Source organism: Colias eurytheme, chromosome 26 (genome assembly GCF_061535395.1).
Source record: "Colias eurytheme isolate Ceu_HAF_F1 chromosome 26, ilColEury1 Martin Lab GWU primary, whole genome shotgun sequence".
Taxonomy (NCBI): domain Eukaryota; kingdom Metazoa; phylum Arthropoda; class Insecta; order Lepidoptera; family Pieridae; genus Colias; species Colias eurytheme.
In genome coordinates, this window is record NC_143005.1 from 7,235,624 (window position 1) to 7,257,770 (window position 22,147).

Here is a 22,147-nt window from a genome sequence, read left to right on the forward strand (position 1 = left end):
ACATAAAAAGAATATAACCTTTTACAGCAAAGTTGACACGTCATGCTAAACATTAGTAAAGGGTGGTTTTTACCCTTTGCAATTTCATTAATGTTGGCAAACGAGGGGTGTTCTGGTTTTCCCCTAACGCCAACCTAAGTTTATACAATCAATTTAATTATCTACGCACCTTTTTAATGTAGCATTGCAATTATTTTAAAGTTCTTTTATGCTTATCACCAACGGAGGACATAAATATTCTAAACAATTTCATATACATAGTTGAGTAAAACAGTAATTTCCATGTTTTGTTTGTTAATTGTTAGAAAAATAAACTTTTCCAAAAATCACAGTTTAATACTATGATTTTTGGAAAAGTTGGAAATTACAGTGACCTTTTCGAGTAGTTCGATTTTAAATAATACTTTATCATTGAGATAATATTAATATGGAGACGACACCGCCTACATCACTTATGTTCCACTCAACATACGTCATGTGACGTATGTTGAGCGGTATTTTTTAATGGTTTTAAAGTGAAACGCATCAAACATGCCTTCGTGTATGTTACGATATTGCACAAATAATACGGAAAAGTGCAAAGGAATAACTTTCATCGTTAAGTACCTAACTAGATAATAATTTTTAAAACTTAGTTAGAGCAAAAAAATGGCGCACAGATTTTGTTCGTGGTGTCTCCTCCATACGTAGTAATATTATCTCAATGTACTTTATTACGTTTTTATAACAGAACACAATTCAAGTATAAGTTCCTCTTTATTACTATTACTTTATGTGTAAAACGTATACTGTTACTGTAACCTATAAGAAACAGACAAATATAATGTAAATTAGGTTCACTATTATACAAATTTAGGCAATTTCATTAATATCGATTCAGCAGTTTACCTGCAACGGAGGATAAAACTAAATATCGGATTATATTTCTAGACAGTATGTCTACAAATACACGTAATGAACCATTCAAACTGCTCCATTAATACGGATTAAACATACTAATATTAAAGTGCAATATTAAATTAATAACTTGAGTCTAAGCTAGTCGTAAAATGGTAGTAAAGGGGATTATACATCGAACGTCAAAGTAAAATTTAAGACTAGCTTGCCGATGTGAGTTGAATTTGAATAAAATACAAATAAATTTTAAAATTTTACCGTGTACATGGTAATAATATTCGATATTAAATACAAAATTGGGTCTTAAAAACAAAACCCTCATTAAATAAAATTTTGTGTGTATAGAGAAGATATTACTTACTAATAATAATAAATATTTTTTAAGCGCAGTTGCAAAAAAATATAGAGCTATCGATTACATGGGACCTACATAATATAGTAAAATACTACACCACAGTCTTTACAATTTATTTTTACGACATTATTCAACTATAATCAATAAAAATTCCTAGATATACGTCTTTTATATTTCCTAACGTCGCAGCACAAAGCTATACAAATAATGTACATTAGTGTACATTCATCTTAATTTAGCATTGCGTTGGCGGTCGCGTGCCGTCTCATTTCATATTTACGACTAATTTCAATAGGTTTTAGTAAACCCACTGCCTCATTAGGTCATGTCACGTGTGTGTATAAAAATATTAATTTGTTAAGCCATAAAAAGGTTTTGACAAATGGCTTTTTGTCAAAGTCTCTGTGAATGGATAATGGCATGTAACACTCTGGTGGCATTTTATTGTTTTTACGTTTTTATCACATTTTTTATGGATTTTGTTTGAGAAGATAATTCATTGTGTGTTTATTGAATGGCTTTGATTTGATAACTGTATAATTGTCTAACGTATAAATTGTTTTGGTAGGCGTTTAACCTAATAATTTATTGTTTAGTTCCATAGAGAAATACGACTCAAAAAAAGCACAAAAAAGGAGGTTATTTTAAACGACTTCAAAAAAAGAAGGAGGTTTATCAATTCGGTCGGTATATTTTTTTTAAATAACTATTGAATACAAATATATCTCAAATACATCATAAGGAAACGACGGATATAAGTCATCGAGTCACAACTTTTTTATCAATTGATGATATACCTCAAAAAAATGAAAAGTAATTGCTCTACATATTAATATAACTATGAAATTTAATTTATAATATTACCCTATTATATCAAGTCTATTAAACGTTTCTATGTCTAAGTAATTTGAATCAATATAATTTTCGTGTCAAAGCCAAACTTCTAAAAAAGGACGACGATTAAATAAATGATAATTCTGTATATCACAGAGTATAAATACACATTTCTCAATCCACATTATAATGAATCGTATATAAAGTATTTGACCGATTTACCCTTATATGGTAGAAGCTGGTAGCATTTACTGATCGTATGTTTGTGCTAAAAAATGGTTACGATATTATATTACATTTGTGGAAGAATTGCAGGAAATGGATAGAGATGAGGAAAATAATTATATTAAACAATTTAAGTGAGTTTAAATAATAAATACTTACATCCATACTAATATTATAAATGCGAAAGTAACTCTGTCTGTCTGTCTGTTACTCAATCACGCCTTAACTACTGAACCAAATTGCATGAAATTTGGTATATAGATATTTTGATACCCGAGACATAGGATAGGTTTTATCCCGGAAATCCCTCGGGAACTATCCGGGTTTTTGATTTTTCTTTGATTGCGCGGGCGATGCCGCGGGTGGAAAGCTAGTTACATATAAACCAAAAAAGAAAATTTGCAAAAAGGATTTTTAAAGGAACGTAACGTTAAATGTAAAAAAGGTTCGAATTATTATAAACATAAAATTAAACACATTATAAATAATACCTAGTCCTAGAAAATACTAAAGTCACGAAACATACAAATTGTATAAATGAAACAAAAATCAATAGGTTTAAAATTATAGGTATCCTTATTTTTTGTTTAAACGCACGGAAGTTGCAAATAAAATATATACTAAATAATAATTATAATAACACTATAAATTGACTTATAACTAAATGTAGTAAATTGTAACTATACTAAAACAATTAACTATAAAAGATCTTGGCACCAATTAATTTATTCGTGTCACGGACGAAAAAATGATTTATTTAAAGCAATTTTACCGTCTATTACAATTAAAACATAATCTGTATTCCATTAATTAAGCAATTTTGCGTCGGCCATTTTATTTTGACCCTCCGTTTTAAGTCTTGATTTGCAACGAATGATTAGAATAACGTATATTTATTTGTGTGTGTGTTTTTTTACAACATAATGTTGGAATTTGTAATTCCAACATTATGTTGTAAAAAAAGCTAAATTCTAATTAAATAATTCTAATTTTTCAAAAGACTCCTATTTTTTTTAAATTTCAATGACGAATATTTTTAAGTATATTACATTTTATTAATTAATCAGTAAGTATATTAAAACAGATACATAAATTAGTACGTAAGTGTATTCTATGAATCCTAGTCAGTCATGTTACATGGCAAGTGCGAGTGGAAATTTTTCAATTTGACCAGAACGTAATTTTGCATTCACATAAATAAATATGATCGCACGATCGATCACGCTTGTCAGCACGTAATAGGTTAAATTTCCATAAAATGTCACGCGTAACAGTCTTGCACCTTACTAAAGTTTGTCTAAATATTAATATAATATTATGTAACTATTTGTACAATAGGTTTTTTCAGGGGTTATTCTTCGCTTGTTTGAACCTAAGTTTGTTCTGAAGAAAAGGAAAGTATTTTCCATTCTTAATGTTTAGATTTCGCATTGAAACTTTCGTACTAAGGTATTTCTGAACATTCAATTTCAGAGGAAAGGCAATGTCAATTAGATTCACTTTAAAATATTTTTAACAAAAAATATAATCAGCAGATAACCCTACCTATAATTAGTAATCAAAAAATATAATCAGCAGATACTCTACCTATTACCTGAAAATTAAAAAACCTGAAAAAGTTTCCCAGACTTGCATAGTTATACACAATTTCGTACACACTATTACGCTCCTACTAATTAGGTAACTATTAAACGAATTTTTTTTCATAAATAGTTCCTACCATCCCTTAATTTCCCTTAACCTGAAACTTACTTATAAAAAAGTGTCAAGTATTCCTCAAAACCGCAGATGTCAAGGTATACTGGTCACGATTAGATCTAGAACAAGATAAGCGTTACAAAACGTTCAACAATGTAAAGTAATTGACAAACAAGGTGGACATTGATTTATTCATATTACATAGACTATGTACTGGATTTCGTATATTTTTATGAAATAAACGTGAGGTCTAAAATTAGCGGATTTTATATATTTTTCGCAAACTTTATGGAAATGAACAAAATTTTAAAGTCTCCAATTATCGTGTTAACGTAGTATGAAAGTTCTTCTGTATGTTTGTTTATGATTTTTAGTTATTAGGCAATTACGCAAAATATATAAGGAATTTGAATACAATTTCGCACATTGGCAGTTTACAATTGATTTTTTTTATTAATATTACAGCAATTGGGTACATTTTTGATTCATTTATTCAATTATCTTTTATGCAAACCTTATACTGATGATAATTTCGACCATGCGACAATTATTCATCAAATTTGCAACAGTCATTCTGAAGTTATGTGCATACTTATCGTCAATTCATTTTATTTACTTGTACAAAAACAGTTTAATCATAGTAGGTACACAAATACAGCTTTTGATAAACTAACCGCTATTGTAGTAATAATCTATATGCATTCCAAACTCATGTAATCTTAAAATAATCAGTTTATTTTAATATCCGCTAATAAATAAACAGCATTCCACTGAAATCTTAAGCTAATTCATCTATTTTGCGCTTGATATTATCATAATTAACACTTCTAAGTATTTATGATTATATTCACTTTATTTATATTATAATTAGAGACTTTGAACGTGAAGGAATTAAATTTTAGTACCGATGATTAAAATCTTATTGGTGTTTAAATTAAGCGCGAAAATATTTATGTCAATTACCTGATAATAATAATTAAAGGGTAAAAAATGCAGTCGTAGTTAATTTTCATAACAATCTTCTAAGTTTCCAACTCTAAGTTTTCAACAAATAGTGAAGAAAAAGGAATTATTTTATTAAGGTTTCATTTTATAAGAAACAAAGATAGAGAAGTTTTAAAAAGTCTATGCTGCGCTATATTTTAGTATAGTGAAATATCAAAATGTTATTAAAACACAAAAAAAAATTAAAGAGAACCGATTTACCCATTTCAGTTTCCCTCTTACTTTATAGTAAATATTTATAATATTATTAAAGTTTTTAAGGAATTATAGACTAATAATACACGAATAGTATTTATTGCAAAAAGCCAGCAAACTTTTCGCAATCAAGTTAATTAGTTTAAAACAAAAAATGTTCAAATAGGCCTCCGCTATTTCTCCAGCGCAGTCCATGGCTGTCACTTATAGTAGTGGCAGCAAAACAAGCCTATTAATAAAATTAATTGCGCTATCTATTTTATATTGAGACTCGAGTCGTGATAACCTACTTGGGAAATAAAGTAATAGTGTAAGAGCATTTTGAAATTTCGCACACGACCCGACATAGCCTTCTATTATGATTTATTTGTGGTTTGTATTATGCGCATTAGGATTGAACAATAATATTTTAATTTATATTATTCTAGTCCTTTTTACCATAACGACTTATGAGTATATGTTTTTTTTAATAAATAATGATAAAAATTAAAAACTAATAAATAACTGTTACCTACTGGCTACTACTAAAGTAGATACCTACTAGTCTTACCATAACTTAGCGGCATATTTCATAGATAAAAAACCGGTCAAGTGCAAGTCGGACTCGACCTTATCGCGGAAAACATTGTAACAAACAAACAAAGCAATAACGTAATCAATTAATGGCAAATGTAGGTACCTATGTATATCAATTATTCGGAAAAAAATGCACTATATAATTTTTTTATTTTTTTGCTGACGCTACTCATAACCAATAAGAACTAGTATTCTGAGTATCTCCTAACTAAGTGGTCAGTTGACGATACTGTAACGGATTTTAGTCATTCAAATTTATAACTTCTAGGTAACTAGGTAAAAACCCGTTTAATCGCACTCGTTTAAAATAACTAAAGCATGTATGAAACAGTTTTGTATGTCACCGGGTAAAAAATCCGGTTCAATATTATTATATGTACAGTGTGCATATAAGGCTAGTTAATTTGTAATTTACTAAATATTTTAAAATGCAAGTTCGTTGCATACAGTTAACAGTTGTTAGATTTTATTCTTGTGCGTAATTATTTCGCACTCATACGGTCATACGCGCGCATGTGTAATGGAGAAAATGATAGCTTGGAAAAATATACTTAACACTATGTTGGCCAATTTTCGTTGATAAACCCTCCATACTAACCTTCTTCTGACAATCAGAAAAATAACTTTCAAATATCCAAACTTGATCCAAACTCAAATTCAAACATTTATTAATTACTAGTCGTAGTAGTAAAGGTATAAAAAATAACAGTTTTTTTTCTTATTTGCAGATCACATTCTTATGGATGGAAAGAAAATGTCCATTTGACAACATCGTGATTAAAAGGTAAGAACGTAATTATAGTATAGAAATCATTATGTATAATTAAAATTGAATAAAATATTATATTTACTCAAATCAAAAGAGCCTTTTCTTATGAAGACTCCATTATTTTTATAACAATAGTGAGTATTTTTAAACCACAAAGACAATGGAAATTAGTAGATCCATTAGCAACTAACTTCATTTTAGCAAAGACTACAAATCCCTTTTTTGCTTAACCTTATAAACAAAATCTTTATTTGGATCATTTAAAAAACTCAGACTTCAAACTTCACAATTAATAGGGTATAATAATAATATTCATTCATTCAATTTAGAATAATAACATCTGTTAATTCCGACCTTTTCCCGAGGTCACCACATACATACAGAAAAACATATGAATTGCATCTGTCTGTAGTCATGCAATAGTTGTTACTACGAAAAAGGGTGCAATCGGTATAATTATCCTAGGAAGGAAAACTGGTGTTTTTGTACGAATAACTTGTTTCAAAGGTTATGTTTTTGATGAGTATATCATATTTATTTAAACTGATACTTACCATTTATTTATTCAAGTAACCTTTAAATTCACTACTCGACAAATTATTATAAGTTATTGGCTTTCTTCGAAATGCTAATGTTTTATTTTTCCGCGATCGTACGTAATCTATTTTTTTTTTCAGAACTCTTTAAATTTTTCGGGCGTAAAAATTTGTAAAAACGATACACACAATATATAGAAGTGCATTTATTAAAAAAAAGTATTAGCTGGTAGTAGCATTGTGTAATATCAGCATATAAATCCTACTATTATAAAGGCGAAAGTTTGTAAGTATGGATGTATGGATGTTTGTTACTCTTTCACGCAAATTCTACTGAACCGATTACAATGAAATTTAGCACACATATAGAGGGTAACTTGGATTAAAACTATCATCCATAACTATCCTATGATAGTTTTTATCCCGGAAATCCCACGGGAACGGGAACTATGCGGGTTTTCCCTTGAAAACGCGGGCGAAGCCGCGGGTGGAAATCTAGTAAAATAATAATTGCAGCCGAGGTTGATCAAAAATCATATCTAACAACTACTACTAAAAATAACTGTTTTAAAACAAGTGCAATACATATTTTGTTGAATTGATTGTTGATTAATTGTTTTGCTCTTTCTTAGAATAATACACGCAATTTTAACGATAACAACTGAACGTCCAATAAAGATTTTGTTTTCTTACGCCAGTATAACGAAAGTCAGGATAAACACGTCATTTAAAAGGTTGACAAATCATAACAAAGGGTGGGTCAGGTGGGGTAAGGTGACCTTTTCGAACCGTGTCGTATGGGCTGTGATAGCTGCACGCGATTCTCGACCTTAAGGTTAATGACAGGATATGGGATAGGGTGAAATGTTGGGCTAATGATGTAAGGCTGTTATGGCTATTATGTTGTGAAGGATATAGTCATTACGTGTAATTGGGGATTTATAAGCTTTAATCGTATGTTAAACTATCTCTAAACGAATATCGTATCGATTTATATGAAAATTTTTATTAGGAGTGCATGCGTAAATTTTCCAAAAGTTTCAGTTTCATAAAGATATTGCCCGAAAAGTAGAATAGCATAAGCTTAGCTTAGCCACTAGTTATTATTATGTGGCTTAGCTGAGACTTGGTACAGATTTTTAACTAAGAAATATACCAGATGTTTAAAAGAAAAGTGAAAATATTGGGTAAAAAATAAAACAACGCTTCTTTATTATAACGTTCTTTAAAATAACTACACAACATCAATTTTGACAAAACAAATAAAACTACCACAGAGACATTATCACTTTTAGCCCAAATCATGTCATCTCTTGTAAAGAGCGTAGGTACTTTTAGCCCAATCTCTGTAAAGAGGGTACATTATAGTTTATACCCTCAAGATACCTTCTAATTACATCTCATTAGGTTATTCAGCTCAACCGCGTTTCCACGCAGTTTATCCTATAAAAATACACAGAATAGAGTCCTCAAAGTAAGTTGTCTTGCATGTACACTATCTAGATTTACAATAATGAACCGCGAACATGCGACAGGCTTATTAACTTAATTGTCTTGTTGAGTTTATCATTGCATTGTTAAAATGGCATAATTTTGCACGAATCCACTTTACGCTGCAGTTTTCTAATTTTTTCCCTTCAATGTCTGTTTGATGGTTCCACTATCTGATTAATTAAAATCGCTTTTAATAGGTTCGTATATGTATGTTAAATACATAATTAAGAAAGGAATAATAATTATAGTTACATATGTATGATATGTAGCAACATATGTAACTATAATTATTATTAGACTACAGTATGATTTTTATATCTTGAGCCACTTAAGATATGTATTCATTCCATTTAAGTTTGTCTCTGTCTTTACCTTCCTGTAATTCTAATAAAAACTACAAAATGTAACTACATATTTATATGCATGTGATGAGAAAATTGTTTTTATAAATTTATAATTGAATGCCATAAAACCAAAAATATCAATTCAAAATTGTTTTTGTCACGTTTAATTTTAAATTATTCATATTCACTTAAAATACCTACCTTATCGATCAATTAGGTACATTACAACATAGTGTGCTACATAGGTATACTCGATAGAATATTTTATGATACCAAGTATAGAAACATAATATTTGTTCTCCATAGTCGTATACTCATAAAACTAATGACCACCGCGACGAAAATAAACATCAAACAACCTTCAGAAAACATTTCAATAATGTCCATGTAATTTGTTTTCAAAATCTGATAACCAAAGGAAATAACATGGCTGGTTTTTCACGTTACCATGGTAACGGCCGTAACAACAAAACCTTCAAACGTGCTAGAGGATTTTAAACCTTATGTACGCAACATACGATTCAATTTGTGTGTGTTAAATAACTCTAATATACGACTTTTGAAGTATTGTGAAAAATGTATCGAAAGAAAAGAATTTCAATGTTAATTACCTACTGCGTAATTGTTTTGCAACTTTGTATGGTTTTATTATTATTCATATAAATAATGAGTACTTAGCGTTAAAGTGGTCCATTACTAAATACATAGTATTATTTACTACTGCTATTAATTTTATATCTTTTATGTAGATAAATAGATTACTGAATACTGACGTCGATGACTGCTTCCTAGATTTTAGTTTTACAACGAAGTCATAGTGCAGTCATCACTTTATAGCCATAAAGTCATAATATTATGAAAGTTTTTTTTACATGTATTTATTCAATTAGACTTCTTCGAGAAGCACTTTTGAAACGTCATATTTTTACATATTTTTTAACATTTACCACCGATTCGGAAAGCAGTATCTATGGAGAAGAACCGGCAAGTAACTCCATAGTTAATTAACGAAACTTAATTAACAGCTGTATCTAGATACTAAACTATTTAAATAGATTTTTAACTGTTTAAATATAATTCAAAATTGTCGTTAAAGCAACTTTCCAGTGTTTACAAGTATCAATGTATAACAATGTACATATTATTTTAATGTGTTAAGTCTTGGCTAACAGAAATCATAAAAAAAAGAAGTGCAAAGCAAATTGATCGAAAACAAATCTCAACGGTAACCGTACTTTGCGGATATTTGCGGTTAACCACGGCACAGTAACCATTGCAATTAATGTGACCATTATAGAAAAACTGTTGTAAATTGTGGGATATTGGTTACGAGTTAAGTGGCAAGATTGTATGGATCGAATGTCTGAAAAGGAATTTGTTCAATCGTAGGTCAGAATGTTTGTAATAGGTTGTTTGTTAGCTTGTTAAAATAGTATCAAGTAGTTTGTTAGTTGTATGTTTAATTATTTATTGAAGTGTAAGATCTATAGGCGCATTGACAGTAAAATTTCAAGTTCGTGTCATGAAAATAACGACATGGAGTAAGGCGACGATTTTGCCATCTTTGAATCTTGGTAAAGTTTCACTTCTAACACTTGTGCATGGCACACACGCTGTTTTTTAGTATGTAGGCTCTTATAAAATTTGACGTAATACTTTGTAGTGTGAAGTTTTCAAGATTTATGGTTCCAAACTCCGTAATATATGAAGAAAGTTCTAGAAGAAGAAAGAAGCAAGGAGAACATCACACTGGGTCTTGGCACTGGGAGAATTCACAGGAGTTATGTTAATACCCGTGAATTTCCTGATGCCTCAGCTCAGGGTGGTCAAAATCTACGAAAAGAAGACCATCTTGGTTTATTCGTTGAGCCAAGGAATACAAGGGGACGAGAGAACGAATTCCACTGTATTGCCTTAGTGGCAATATCTCGGGAACTCCTATGTACCTATTTAATATAAATTAGTCGAGATAATTGAAATGTATTGTATATCATTATGTATGTACTATTGTACTGTAAGTAAAATTATTTATATGTGAAGTTTTTTTCAGTTATATTATGGGTGTAATCTTTTGGGTACTTTTGTGTTCATTAAAATGTTATATTTATTCATTGTTTTTGTAAACAATTCTGAAAATATTAAAAAAAAACAATTTAAATAAATCTTCACTTTTAAATAATTTTACTTAAAGTTTTTTTTTCGGTTTATTTTTGAGTTCTACTGCTACAGCTACAGAGTAACAAAATCATGTATACATTAGAAAAATGAACTCTCCTTACTAAATTACACATACAAGTTCATATTCCCTTACACGGTACACCTCGTATTAATTTGTTTCAATGTTATCTCATACATTATGTAACGATAGTGTCTCGTACACGCAATACCTTTGTCAATGTTAATAACATGACTACCCATTGTAGATACGAACGAGCCTTGTACTGTAGGTTGATTATTGTGCTCATAATTAATAACTACTTGGCTTTAGGTCAGCATTTTTATATACCGTTGTAAGATTTGTTTTATATTATTATTATTACTGAGTACTTAACGCAAGTAATAACTTAAAATAACGCAAGTAATAACTTAAAATAAGTTGAAATGAATTGTTAAAATAGTAAATGTCTGAAATATACCTATGATACATCCATAAACCATGTAAATTACATGGTAAAAAAAATGGTAATGTTTTTGGTATTGACATTTTTCTGTAAATTATGCCCAAATTACTTTCATTTCTAGATTAATTTGTTTTAGTTTAAACCGTAATCAAAAAGCTTTTTATAAGCGCCAACGTGTTAGGCTTTATATAAGTAGATACTTATTTAAGGAGTTAGGTTAAATTTTATCATTTATTGCAAAGAACAACAAAGGTACGAACTACTGTAGAGATTCGTTACTGATTAAACATCGATTAATAATAATTATTTTCCAAATTTGCTTTCCCATACGATAACTCGATCTTAACGACTGTGTGTATAAGCTATCTATATGCTTCCTGTCTGCTTTTATCACTGAGAATGGATGATTCCAACGAGCTGAAAGTGATAAGCTGAAGCGATTTTCATTTGAACAAATATAAAAAAGTCATTTATCATTTTACGGTTTATTTAGAAAAGAGAAAGCCTATTAATTGAGATATGCAAATATTTATAGATAGATTTTAAGAGAAGCACAGGATTGCAAAATTAGTCATTTATTAAAAAAATGCAGGCAATGACTTACTATAGAACTACTATAGAGCTAGAAGTAAGAAAACGCAAGAAGAATCATGACAGTTCCTTACAAGTGCCAGAGCCTTACCTGAATCTAACTTGCAATAGTGTACTTTTACTAGACTTCTAAACAAACTGACTGCTAAATGTTCCTAACTTGCACCACAGTTATTAAGGTGACAGTTATTCCCGCATATTGTTTACGCGGTAACAATTGATTAATCCATATGCAGTTCTTTCTGTGAATTATCACTTCTCTCTTATAAATAATTAACAGTATTTCTAAGAGAGAAGTTAGTTCCAGGATAAGTTAGATTCAAACTCAAATTCAACATAATATTCATTCAGCAAAGGCTTAAAAGTCTCTTGATCTTTTTCTTTGTCTTTCTCTTGTTTATAGTAGTACTAGCGGTCCGCCCCGGCTTCGTCCGTGGTACCTACATGTTTAAACTATCCTATCTCTCAAGTTGGATCGAACTGCACATGATGTGCGAATTTTATTATAATCGGTTAAGTGGTTTAGGAGTCCATTGAGGACAAACATTGTGACACGAGATTTATATATATTAAGAAGATAATATGTAGAAAACATAGAAGAGCGGGCAAAAAGCTATGTAATTGCTTTTCAAATAATTCATCATTATTTTGAAATCAGCAGTGTATTAGATATTTGTATTGTATCGATATTGACCATACTATGTGCTTTGGTGATCTTATTTCTTGGTAAAGCTGTATATTGTATAAGCTTTGAGAGTAAGACAAATGACTTCTCACAATTTTGTAACTACATTGATACATTCCAATAAATTATTTTATTTTGCTGGCGGTAGGTGAGCTTCAAGAAATATGCAATATAATTTTACGGGTCCTTAAATTTTTTCATAGTGAAAAATAGTACAATCGGTAATACTAAGTAACACTCCACTTTACAGTCAATTACAGAAACATTATGACTTATTGATAGATCAAATGAAAATGTATAAGAACCGCCTTTCTACTATTATCGCTTTCTCGTATAAAAGAAAGCTGTTAAGTAAATTGATGACTAAATGATAGTGCGTTACTGTAACACCTTAGTTGTTACTAATAAATAATAATGATGTAGAAACTTGTCACATTTTTATTAAAACATTTCTCTAGAACTCATACCAATTTAACTTTTATTATGTACGGAAAAGAATCTGCTTTCAAATGGTTGTTATTGTAATTGTGTTTACAAAACCCTTCTAAATAAATATAGATAAAAACTAGCATTCCGCCCGCGGCTTTGCCTGCTTTGTCTAAAACCTAACACATTATAATATAATGTAAATTATACTAGTACTATACTATACTAGTATAATAGTATATTATACTAAAACCTTCCTCTTGAATCACACTATCTATTACAAAAAACCGCATCAAAATCCGTTGCGTAGTTTTAAAGATTTAAGCATAGTGCATAAGAAAAAGCGACTTTGTTTTATACTATGTAGTGAAGTACATATATTTAAGAATCATCTGTAAATATTATTATGTTTATCTGAACGTCTCTTGAATTAATTTCCTAAAAAACTTCGTCCAACAATCAAAATTGACATCCACCTCTTGTTAAATACAAACTTGTTTCTAATCATCGACTAGTTTATCGAAACTACAATATTCATATCTCGTCAAGTACACAAAAACTATGTTTCAACGCTATGTTCCCGCAATCTTATATAACAAAGATAATGCACAGTCCCATCATTGTGTTGACTGTTGAATTGCCTTCAGTCACAAAAACTAGTGGGTAATGACATTTTAAATGCACATTTTGTGTGAACAAGCGATGATGGGTGCTTAGGAACTAAAGAGTAATGGTTTGTTTGGATAAGAAAAATGGTAACAAAATATAAGTTTCTCATGTAATCTATAACAATATAATATTATAAAGCTGAGGAGTTTGCTTGTTTTTTTGTTTGAACGCGCTAATCTCAGGAACTACTTGTCCGATTTGAAAAATTCTTTGCGTGTTAGATAGCCCATTCATCGAGAAAATTTATAGGCTATATTATTACATAATATGTATCACGCTAAGACCAACAGGAGCGGAGGCACGCGACTGAAACCGCGGAGCGCAGCTAGTAAAGTTATATGTATATATCATCGCATATGGCTTTATTGTTTTCTTGGTACAATAGTTAAATAATTTGGAAAATCCAAAAGTGCACGCCTCATAATTTTTTTTTAATAATTATTTATTAATTATTATTTTTGTTTATTTAATAACAATTAAACCACATCGAATCAGACCCTGAAAAATGAAAGGGTTCTATTCCTGAGCATACTCAAGCGTAAGAGAGAAAAAAAGACTCGATTAGTAAAGTATTTCGGTCGCTATCGTGTTAACAAGAAAATCCTCCGCACATACAGACACACGGACGACCAAGACAGAACTTTTTTAAACTGTTTTTTAACTAGTTTAAATAACAAAAATGACATCAAAAATATCATGAATATTAAAAATAGTGTTTTTTCTTAATATGTGTGTGTATGTATTATCTTACAAGTGCAATGTATGATACATAAAGACATTTTAAGTTTGAAAAATCAGATGTTTTGCGCGAAGTGACAGTAGTACCCACCTCAACGCTTCGCTTATGAGGCGTGCAATAGTTCTGGGTTAGATTTCGGGACAAACAAAATGTTTATATTACCTACTATTATAAAATTATCCGCAAAGAAAATGGATCAGAAAAACAAGTGTGAAATAAAGCTGGCTCTATTTTTCATAAGGGCTCTTTATTTTACATCTATTTAGAGGATACTTAGCAGACACATTTTTACAGATATATAGAATCCCCATAGTATAATCAGATATTGTCTTGCTCTTACAATTTGGACGTAATATAAAATTTCCATACATAAGGGCACATAGAAATAATAAGGCATTCTATTTGATACCTATATTATTGATATTGGTAATTCATGACAAATACATATTTTCAACATACACCTTACTGCGGAAGCCTTTTAGTGAATTTAGATCTCAAATCCTTCTATAGAAAAAGAATAGGTGGGTAAAACCCAACCAAGTATGATGGTGATTATATTCAAAGGTTGATCCTTCATCTAGATCTTTCTTAGAATCGATTCGGATAGCAATTTGGCCCGTGCCACCTAAACGATTTTGGAAACCAATTCCCTGGAAGTTATTAACACGAAATAATATAGTGAGTTATTAAGAGGATACAAAATTGATCCAAATTAATGCTATGCTAAATAACTTCGATCCTTATTTATATATTAAACTAGCGGTCCGCCCCGGCTTCGCTCGTGGTACATATTTACGTTTTCTCTACATAAGAACCATCCTCGTACTTCAAGGAATATAATAAAAAAAGAATTATCGAAATCGGTTCAGCCGTTCTCGAGTTATGCGCTTACCAACACATTTTGCGATTCATTTTTATATATAAGATTAAATGTTAGATGACGTCATATACTTATTTTTTTTTAAATTTGAAACTCCAAAATTGGATGACAAAAAATGAACGTTAAATAAATAAATTGTTGTAATTTGTTCCGGCATAATCACTTCTGGAAAATATGTCAATACGCATTTAATACTTGTAGAAATTGTTGAAATACTTATATAAAAAAATGTTTCGTCAGTAACAGGAAAATTAAGTTAATCCTCAGTATTGATTTTCTTTTATACTTAATCACCACAAGCGGATGCGAGTGCAGACGAGCGATGATTAAAAACTATATAAGCTTTGTTTACTATTTTGTTGTGGGATACATACAGACAGTGTGAACTGCGAACAATCGTTTTTAACCGACGTTTAAGAAAACTACTAAACTGTGGAGGTTCTTAAATAGTAGCGTATTTTTATGATTCACCTACTAAGGCTAGATAAAATTATTATTAAAATTATGGTTTAAAAATCAAATTCTCCAATTAATTTTGTATCCTAAGGTTGTATCTAAATATTCGTCAATGTAATTACGATTCGCTACATATTTTATTGACTCGTGTGTATCTTACCGCCTTCATTGTGGTCTGTATGAAATACCCAACATGTTTAGTTTTAAGTCTCTGATTTTCAATCTCACACACGATAGATGTGGGTTATAATTAAGATTTATTTGAACCAAAATTACATTACGATTACATTTAAGACAAAAGCACGTATTAGTTGTATGTAGAAATTGACAAATCAATGGCCCCTATAAATAAATAGATACTAATGCACACAGACACCTGGATCACCATTCTTATGAACAGTATGTATAAACTAATTTCATACGTCCTTTCGTGCCGCTCGCCGGCGTTCACGTCTGTAATTAGGTACCTGCGCTAAGCATGGGCTACTGATAATTTGCCTATTACTCTAGTGATGTGACTGTATCGACAAATACATATCGATACGTGGAAAAGAGAGAGAACAAGATACAGCCACCCATGCAAGATTAAAAAGGTAGAATATCGATGATTGAGGAAAGACAGTATTTCTAATGTCAATAGTGTAGAGCCTACTGAAGAGAATAACAATTTTAATGCACAATATTTATGCGTGTGGACGACTAAAAAGCGTAATGATTTATAACACTACCAATTCAGATTATATATCAGAGTATATTCCTTAAATACAGTCCAAATTAAGGTAAGGCAAAATTACAATTTATTCATCGACCTTTCCAATCGACATCCGCACAACACTAGTGCTACCGTGTGCCGGCAATCAGGCTATATCGCGTGTACACTTCATAATACCTAGCCCCGGGCTAAATATTATATATTTTGTTACATTTAGATTACATTTGTGCTTAACGGTTACGTTTGGTTAACATCTGGTATCTGCTATGTTCAATACAAAATTAGTGTTGTAATACCTAATTGTACGTTATTTTTACGCAATAGTAAATTTTATGTTTAAATGTAGAAGTAGTTGATATTCTCGTAAATGAGTCATAAAGATTGTGAATATAGAAGGTTAATTAAACTGTAGATAGAGTTATGTTCGCTCTATAAGGGTATATATTTAAAAAAAAGTTACCTATATATCTAAATATATTCCGTGTAAGAGTTTGTTTGATGGTTCATTTAGATCATACGAGCGAATGCTCATTCTAACCCCATTATGTCAACAGATTAATATTATTCAAAGATTTTGAATCTGTAAACCTACCTACTGCGTTTTAGAAATTGTTTCTTCTTTTGTCTGTCGAAATTAAATGCCAAATTTCCTGTACTATTATCTAGTTTATATCCCACAACGTCCTTAACTTTACCCTACGAGTATTATACCTTACTAGCTTTCTGCCCGCGGCTTCGCCCGCTTTGTCTAAAACCTAATAAATTATATACTAAAACCTTCCCCGAGAACCACTCTATTTATTTAAAAAAAACACATCAAAATCCGTTGCGCAGTTTTAAAGATTTAAGCATACATAGGGACATAGGGACAGAGAAAGCGACTTTGTTTTATACTATGTAGTGATAACAAAAGGACTCGCCTAGAATAGCCTTCAGTTAAATCAATACTCCCTACACACTCACGAGGTTAAAATAAAAAATTTCGTTACAAGGCGCGGCGACGAGGGTGCCACGGGGTTGAAACGCCTAATGCCTTCCAGTCACGATATCAACTAAAATTACTTTGATATAACCGTTGATATGGATACTATGCTTTTATAATACGTATAAAGTAAGCTAGGAAGTTTTAGGAATAGATTGCGATATGATAAAGATTTGATTTTAACTTTTGCGCTAATAGCTAGGTTAGGTGTCTAATGAAAACGGAAACTTAAATATCTATTAGAGAACCTGTCGGCATGAGTAAAACAATATTTGAGGCACTATAAGCTGGATAATAGGATTATATACAATATCTTTACATTGTATTTTATTATATTAATCGTATCCCAAGTTTTATATTTATAAGAATTATGCAGCTTAGAAGCGGAAGATACATATATTTTACATTCACAGTAGAGTCGTTACCGCATGTATGCAAAATTCAAATCTAATTTATAATTTAAGTAATGCAAAACACTATATAAATATAAATACATATCTAAATACATAACTAAATCTATTTATGCAAAATAGGCATATTGTTGAAAGCACTACGGGGTTTCCTGTCGTGCCTGGTGCAAGCCGCCCCTAGATAGTGCAAACTTATGCAATCGTTTGCATGTTTTGTGTTGCTAGGGAAACGGTAGCATGAACCATGAAATAGTTGTTTAGATATGTATTTTAGGTTGTTATATAAAATCTACGTATTTGTAATGTGTAAGAAAGGAGAGTCAGTCTATGTGATCAACTGAGGCCAAAACGATGGCGATTGTCTAATCGTGACTGCTACCACTGATTTGGAATGTCGCTTCTACAAAGGAAAACAATAAATATATTAAATAGCTTAATAATTAATTATGAATCATGAATTAAGGCACAGTATTACCATCCTACAGTATGGCGACGAATGTACTTGTGCAGAGAAACGGAGGGGAACTGGCGGGGGGTCGGGCGACGCGGGCCGCTTAATGCAATCACGCTGAGTTTGCATTAACTATCGCGAAAGGACGACGCAGTCGTATTTTTTGTGTAATAATTTTATTATACATAGGTACTTACATATTCTATTATGACGCGCAAAAACTGTTCCGTTTACGGATGTAAATCTACATTGAAATCCCAGAAGGAAACAATATTTCAGAAAGATTGTATTAATTGTATCTGTTGAATTAAAATCAAAGCTATGTATATGTTGTCCTCATTATTTTCTAATCAGATTGTACATCCCAATGCGAATGCATTACTTAGTTAAATGGTATAATATACAATTAAGAACATCCAAAAATAAAGTGTCCACGTAAATAATATTTAGCAGTGCAATATCTGTAATTATATATTTATGAACAAATAATTACATCAGATTTAATAATCGCAATTATTTTGAATGTACATATGAATAAATGATTTCATCATAATAATTATTAATAATCAAAATTGTTTTATTTCCCATTTGTTGCAACCCTAGCGTATTTTCGTGTGGCAGCGTAAGTACCTACGCTGGCGGCGGCATCGCGCGACATCAAAGGCGATTCCTTACTGTAGGAAATAATATTGTAATACTGTGATTAAGGTGTGTGATACCTACTTAAATACACAATAGGTACTCATTATTAAACCTAATAATGAAAAGGAAGGATATGGGCACATGTACATGTACATGTACAATGTACATTGTGACATTTTGTAACAAAATAAACACGATTATTTCTTATTGAATTTTACCACTAACTATTTAAAAATTTGAAATATAAATATGTAGTTAATAGACGATGGATAGGTACGAATTTTATCTAATTATAAGCTATTTTTCGTGAGCGAAGACGATTTCCATCTACCTAAATTCATGACATTTTCAATCAGTTGTACCTACCTAGTAGGTTAATTACATCTATGTAATTTCTACTTCGCTAAAAGAAACTACTTTCTTCGACGATTTTGGTATCTTTGAATCTTGCCAAAGAAGTTTCACTTCTGACACGTGTGCTCAGCACACACGCTCTTATTTGTATACTTACCATAGGCCACTCATTTCCAGACGGGCATGGAGGCGTCATCATCGGACTACAGTGACGAAGAAGTGGGGGTGATAGCACGGGGACAAAAGCTGTGGGTGCGTGGAGTCAGGTCGCACACCACCTGTGCGGATATCGTACGTGCTTTGCAGGATGCTCCTGAAGGTAAGGTTTGATTATTTATTTCGGATATTTCATATTAATTCACGGATAACGCAGATCCATGATCGTAAGTGTAAAGAACTGCACCGTTTTTGTGTAAAATAAATCGTAGAAGAGTCTAAATTTTAAACATTTGATTTCGTAAAAAAAGCTCTTTATTTGCTACAAGTTTTCTGTTTTACAGTAATCGCAAATGTTGAATAGCTGATAAAATATGCTGAATAGCTATATGTTGAATAGCTGTGATAATATAAAAGGTCAGTTTTAAACATTGCACTATTTCGACACACAGGCAGACATTATAATTGACTCTAGTTGACCCATCCAACTTCATCTGCTGTCAAAATGTTTCAAAGCTCATGATTTTTGCGAAACAAAATGATACTCCGCTCCTATTCTGCCTCCGGTAGGAATAAAAACATACCAGGGCAGTATTGTTATAGCCTTTTTTTTGTAAATGAACTTTCTATTCCAAACAGTAATTCGTTGTGTCAGATTATTAAAGTGAAACTTTTATTATTAGTATAGTAGATAGCTTTACAATATAAGATATAACTAATAAGATATTAATATCCTTACAGCGGAATGTCTAAGCGAGCCAGGGGAATGGGTCCTAGCGGAGCGATGGCGCGGTGTGGAACGGCCTTTACCGCCCGATGTGCCCGTGCTACACGTTCTGGCGGCTTGGGGCGATGCGAGGCATGAGGTAAATCATTACTACATATAATTAAATATGTAAAATAGGATTAATATGTAAGCAATGAATTATATTGAACTGCCTGTAAACCTAATAAAAATATTTTCGATGAGCTGTAAAAACTGTGTTTTACCTGTTAAATCTGTTCTTTCTAATCATTATCATTAACAATGACAAGTAGGTAGAAATCGCATCGGCTTAATCAAACCATCTCGGCTAATAACAGCGTAGTTGAATAGTGAGCTTTTATTTTGTTTACTGCACAGCTTACGCATTTTTATTACTTGGTATCATCGTTTACTTGGTAACTTATAGCGTGACTTTCGGTTTGCTTCTTGTGAACATAAATAAATAAATAAATATTAAAGGTCATTATTACACAAATCGACCTAGTCCGTAAGCTCAATTAAGGCTTGTGTTGTGGGTACTAGGCGACGATAAATATAATATTTAATAAATACATATATAGATAACACCCAGACCCAAGAACAAATAATTGAGTTCATCATACAAATATTTGCCCTGACCGGGGATCGAACCCGGGACCGTCCGCGTCGGCTCAGTAGGCAGTTACTTTACCACTGCGCCAACCGCGTCGTCGATAACATAATTTTTATTAATCTCTTTCTACAGGTCCGTCTCTCTCTCCGTCGGCTATCCAGCGGGGGGGAGGACGACTCCGGGCGCGACAGCGACGGGCGGGAAGCGAAAGACGCGCGGCGCGGCCGGCCGCGGCGACGCGCCACACCGCCGCGGGACCACCCCGCGGCACGCCTCGTGTCTGTCATACAGCACCAGAGCAGGACTATACACCAGCAGCTGGACAAGCTTAGGTAACTATATATACCTACATTATTATGTAGGTCAGATAGGAAGGAAAGAGGCGAGGGAAGTGCGGGCTTCGCGCGACCACCCGCGAGGCTCGTGCCTGTTATACAGCACCAGAGCAGGACTATACACCAGCAGCTGGACAAGCTTAGGTAACTATATATACCTACATTATTATGTAGGTCAGATAGGAAGGAAAGAGGCGAGGGAAGTGCGGGCTTCGCGCGACCACCCGCGAGGCTCGTGCCTGTTATACAGCACCAGAGCAGGACTATACACCAGCAGCTGGACAAGCTTAGGTAACTATATATACCTACATTATTATGTAGGTCAGATAGGAAGGAAAGAGGCGAGGGAAGTGCGGGCTTCGCGCGACCACCCGCGAGGCTCGTGCCTGTTATACAGCACCAGAGCAGGACTATACACCAGCAGCTGGACAAGCTTAGGTAACTATACATACCTACATCATTACCTATTTTTATCAAATAGGAGGGGTAAGAGGCGCGGGAGGTGTAGGGCGTGCCGCGAGGCTCATGTCATACAGCACCTGAGGCAGACTATACTACAATTGACAAGCTTAGGTAATAACCTGATATACACCATTATCAACATCAGTCCATAATATGTGTTCATTCATAAAAATAGACTAATCAGCAGTAGGTGCGATTGGGAAATAACAGAAATCACAAAACATTTTTTAGCTCAAATTGCACCAAGACTACACCCGTAGAATGTAAAAATATGTAATTCGTTGAGTGAG

General features: G+C 32.0%; 1 protein-coding gene across 5 annotated transcripts in view; it reads left to right on the forward strand.

Moving 5' to 3' along the window:
* Nucleotides 1–22,147, forward strand: part of LOC149897260 (uncharacterized) — a 90,875-nt gene that overhangs the window by 67,156 nt on the left and 1,572 nt on the right. For all 5 annotated transcript variants that reach the window (XM_090116900.1, XM_090116899.1, XM_090116897.1 and 2 more), the window contains 4 exons: nt 6,514–6,569; nt 19,724–19,865; nt 20,444–20,568; nt 21,193–21,392. In XM_090116900.1, the coding sequence (XP_089973026.1) occupies nt 19,730–19,865; nt 20,444–20,568; nt 21,193–21,392 (461 nt within the window). In that variant the 5' untranslated portion in view covers nt 6,514–6,569; nt 19,724–19,729. The remainder of the gene's footprint in view (nt 1–6,513; nt 6,570–19,723; nt 19,866–20,443; nt 20,569–21,192; nt 21,393–22,147) is intronic.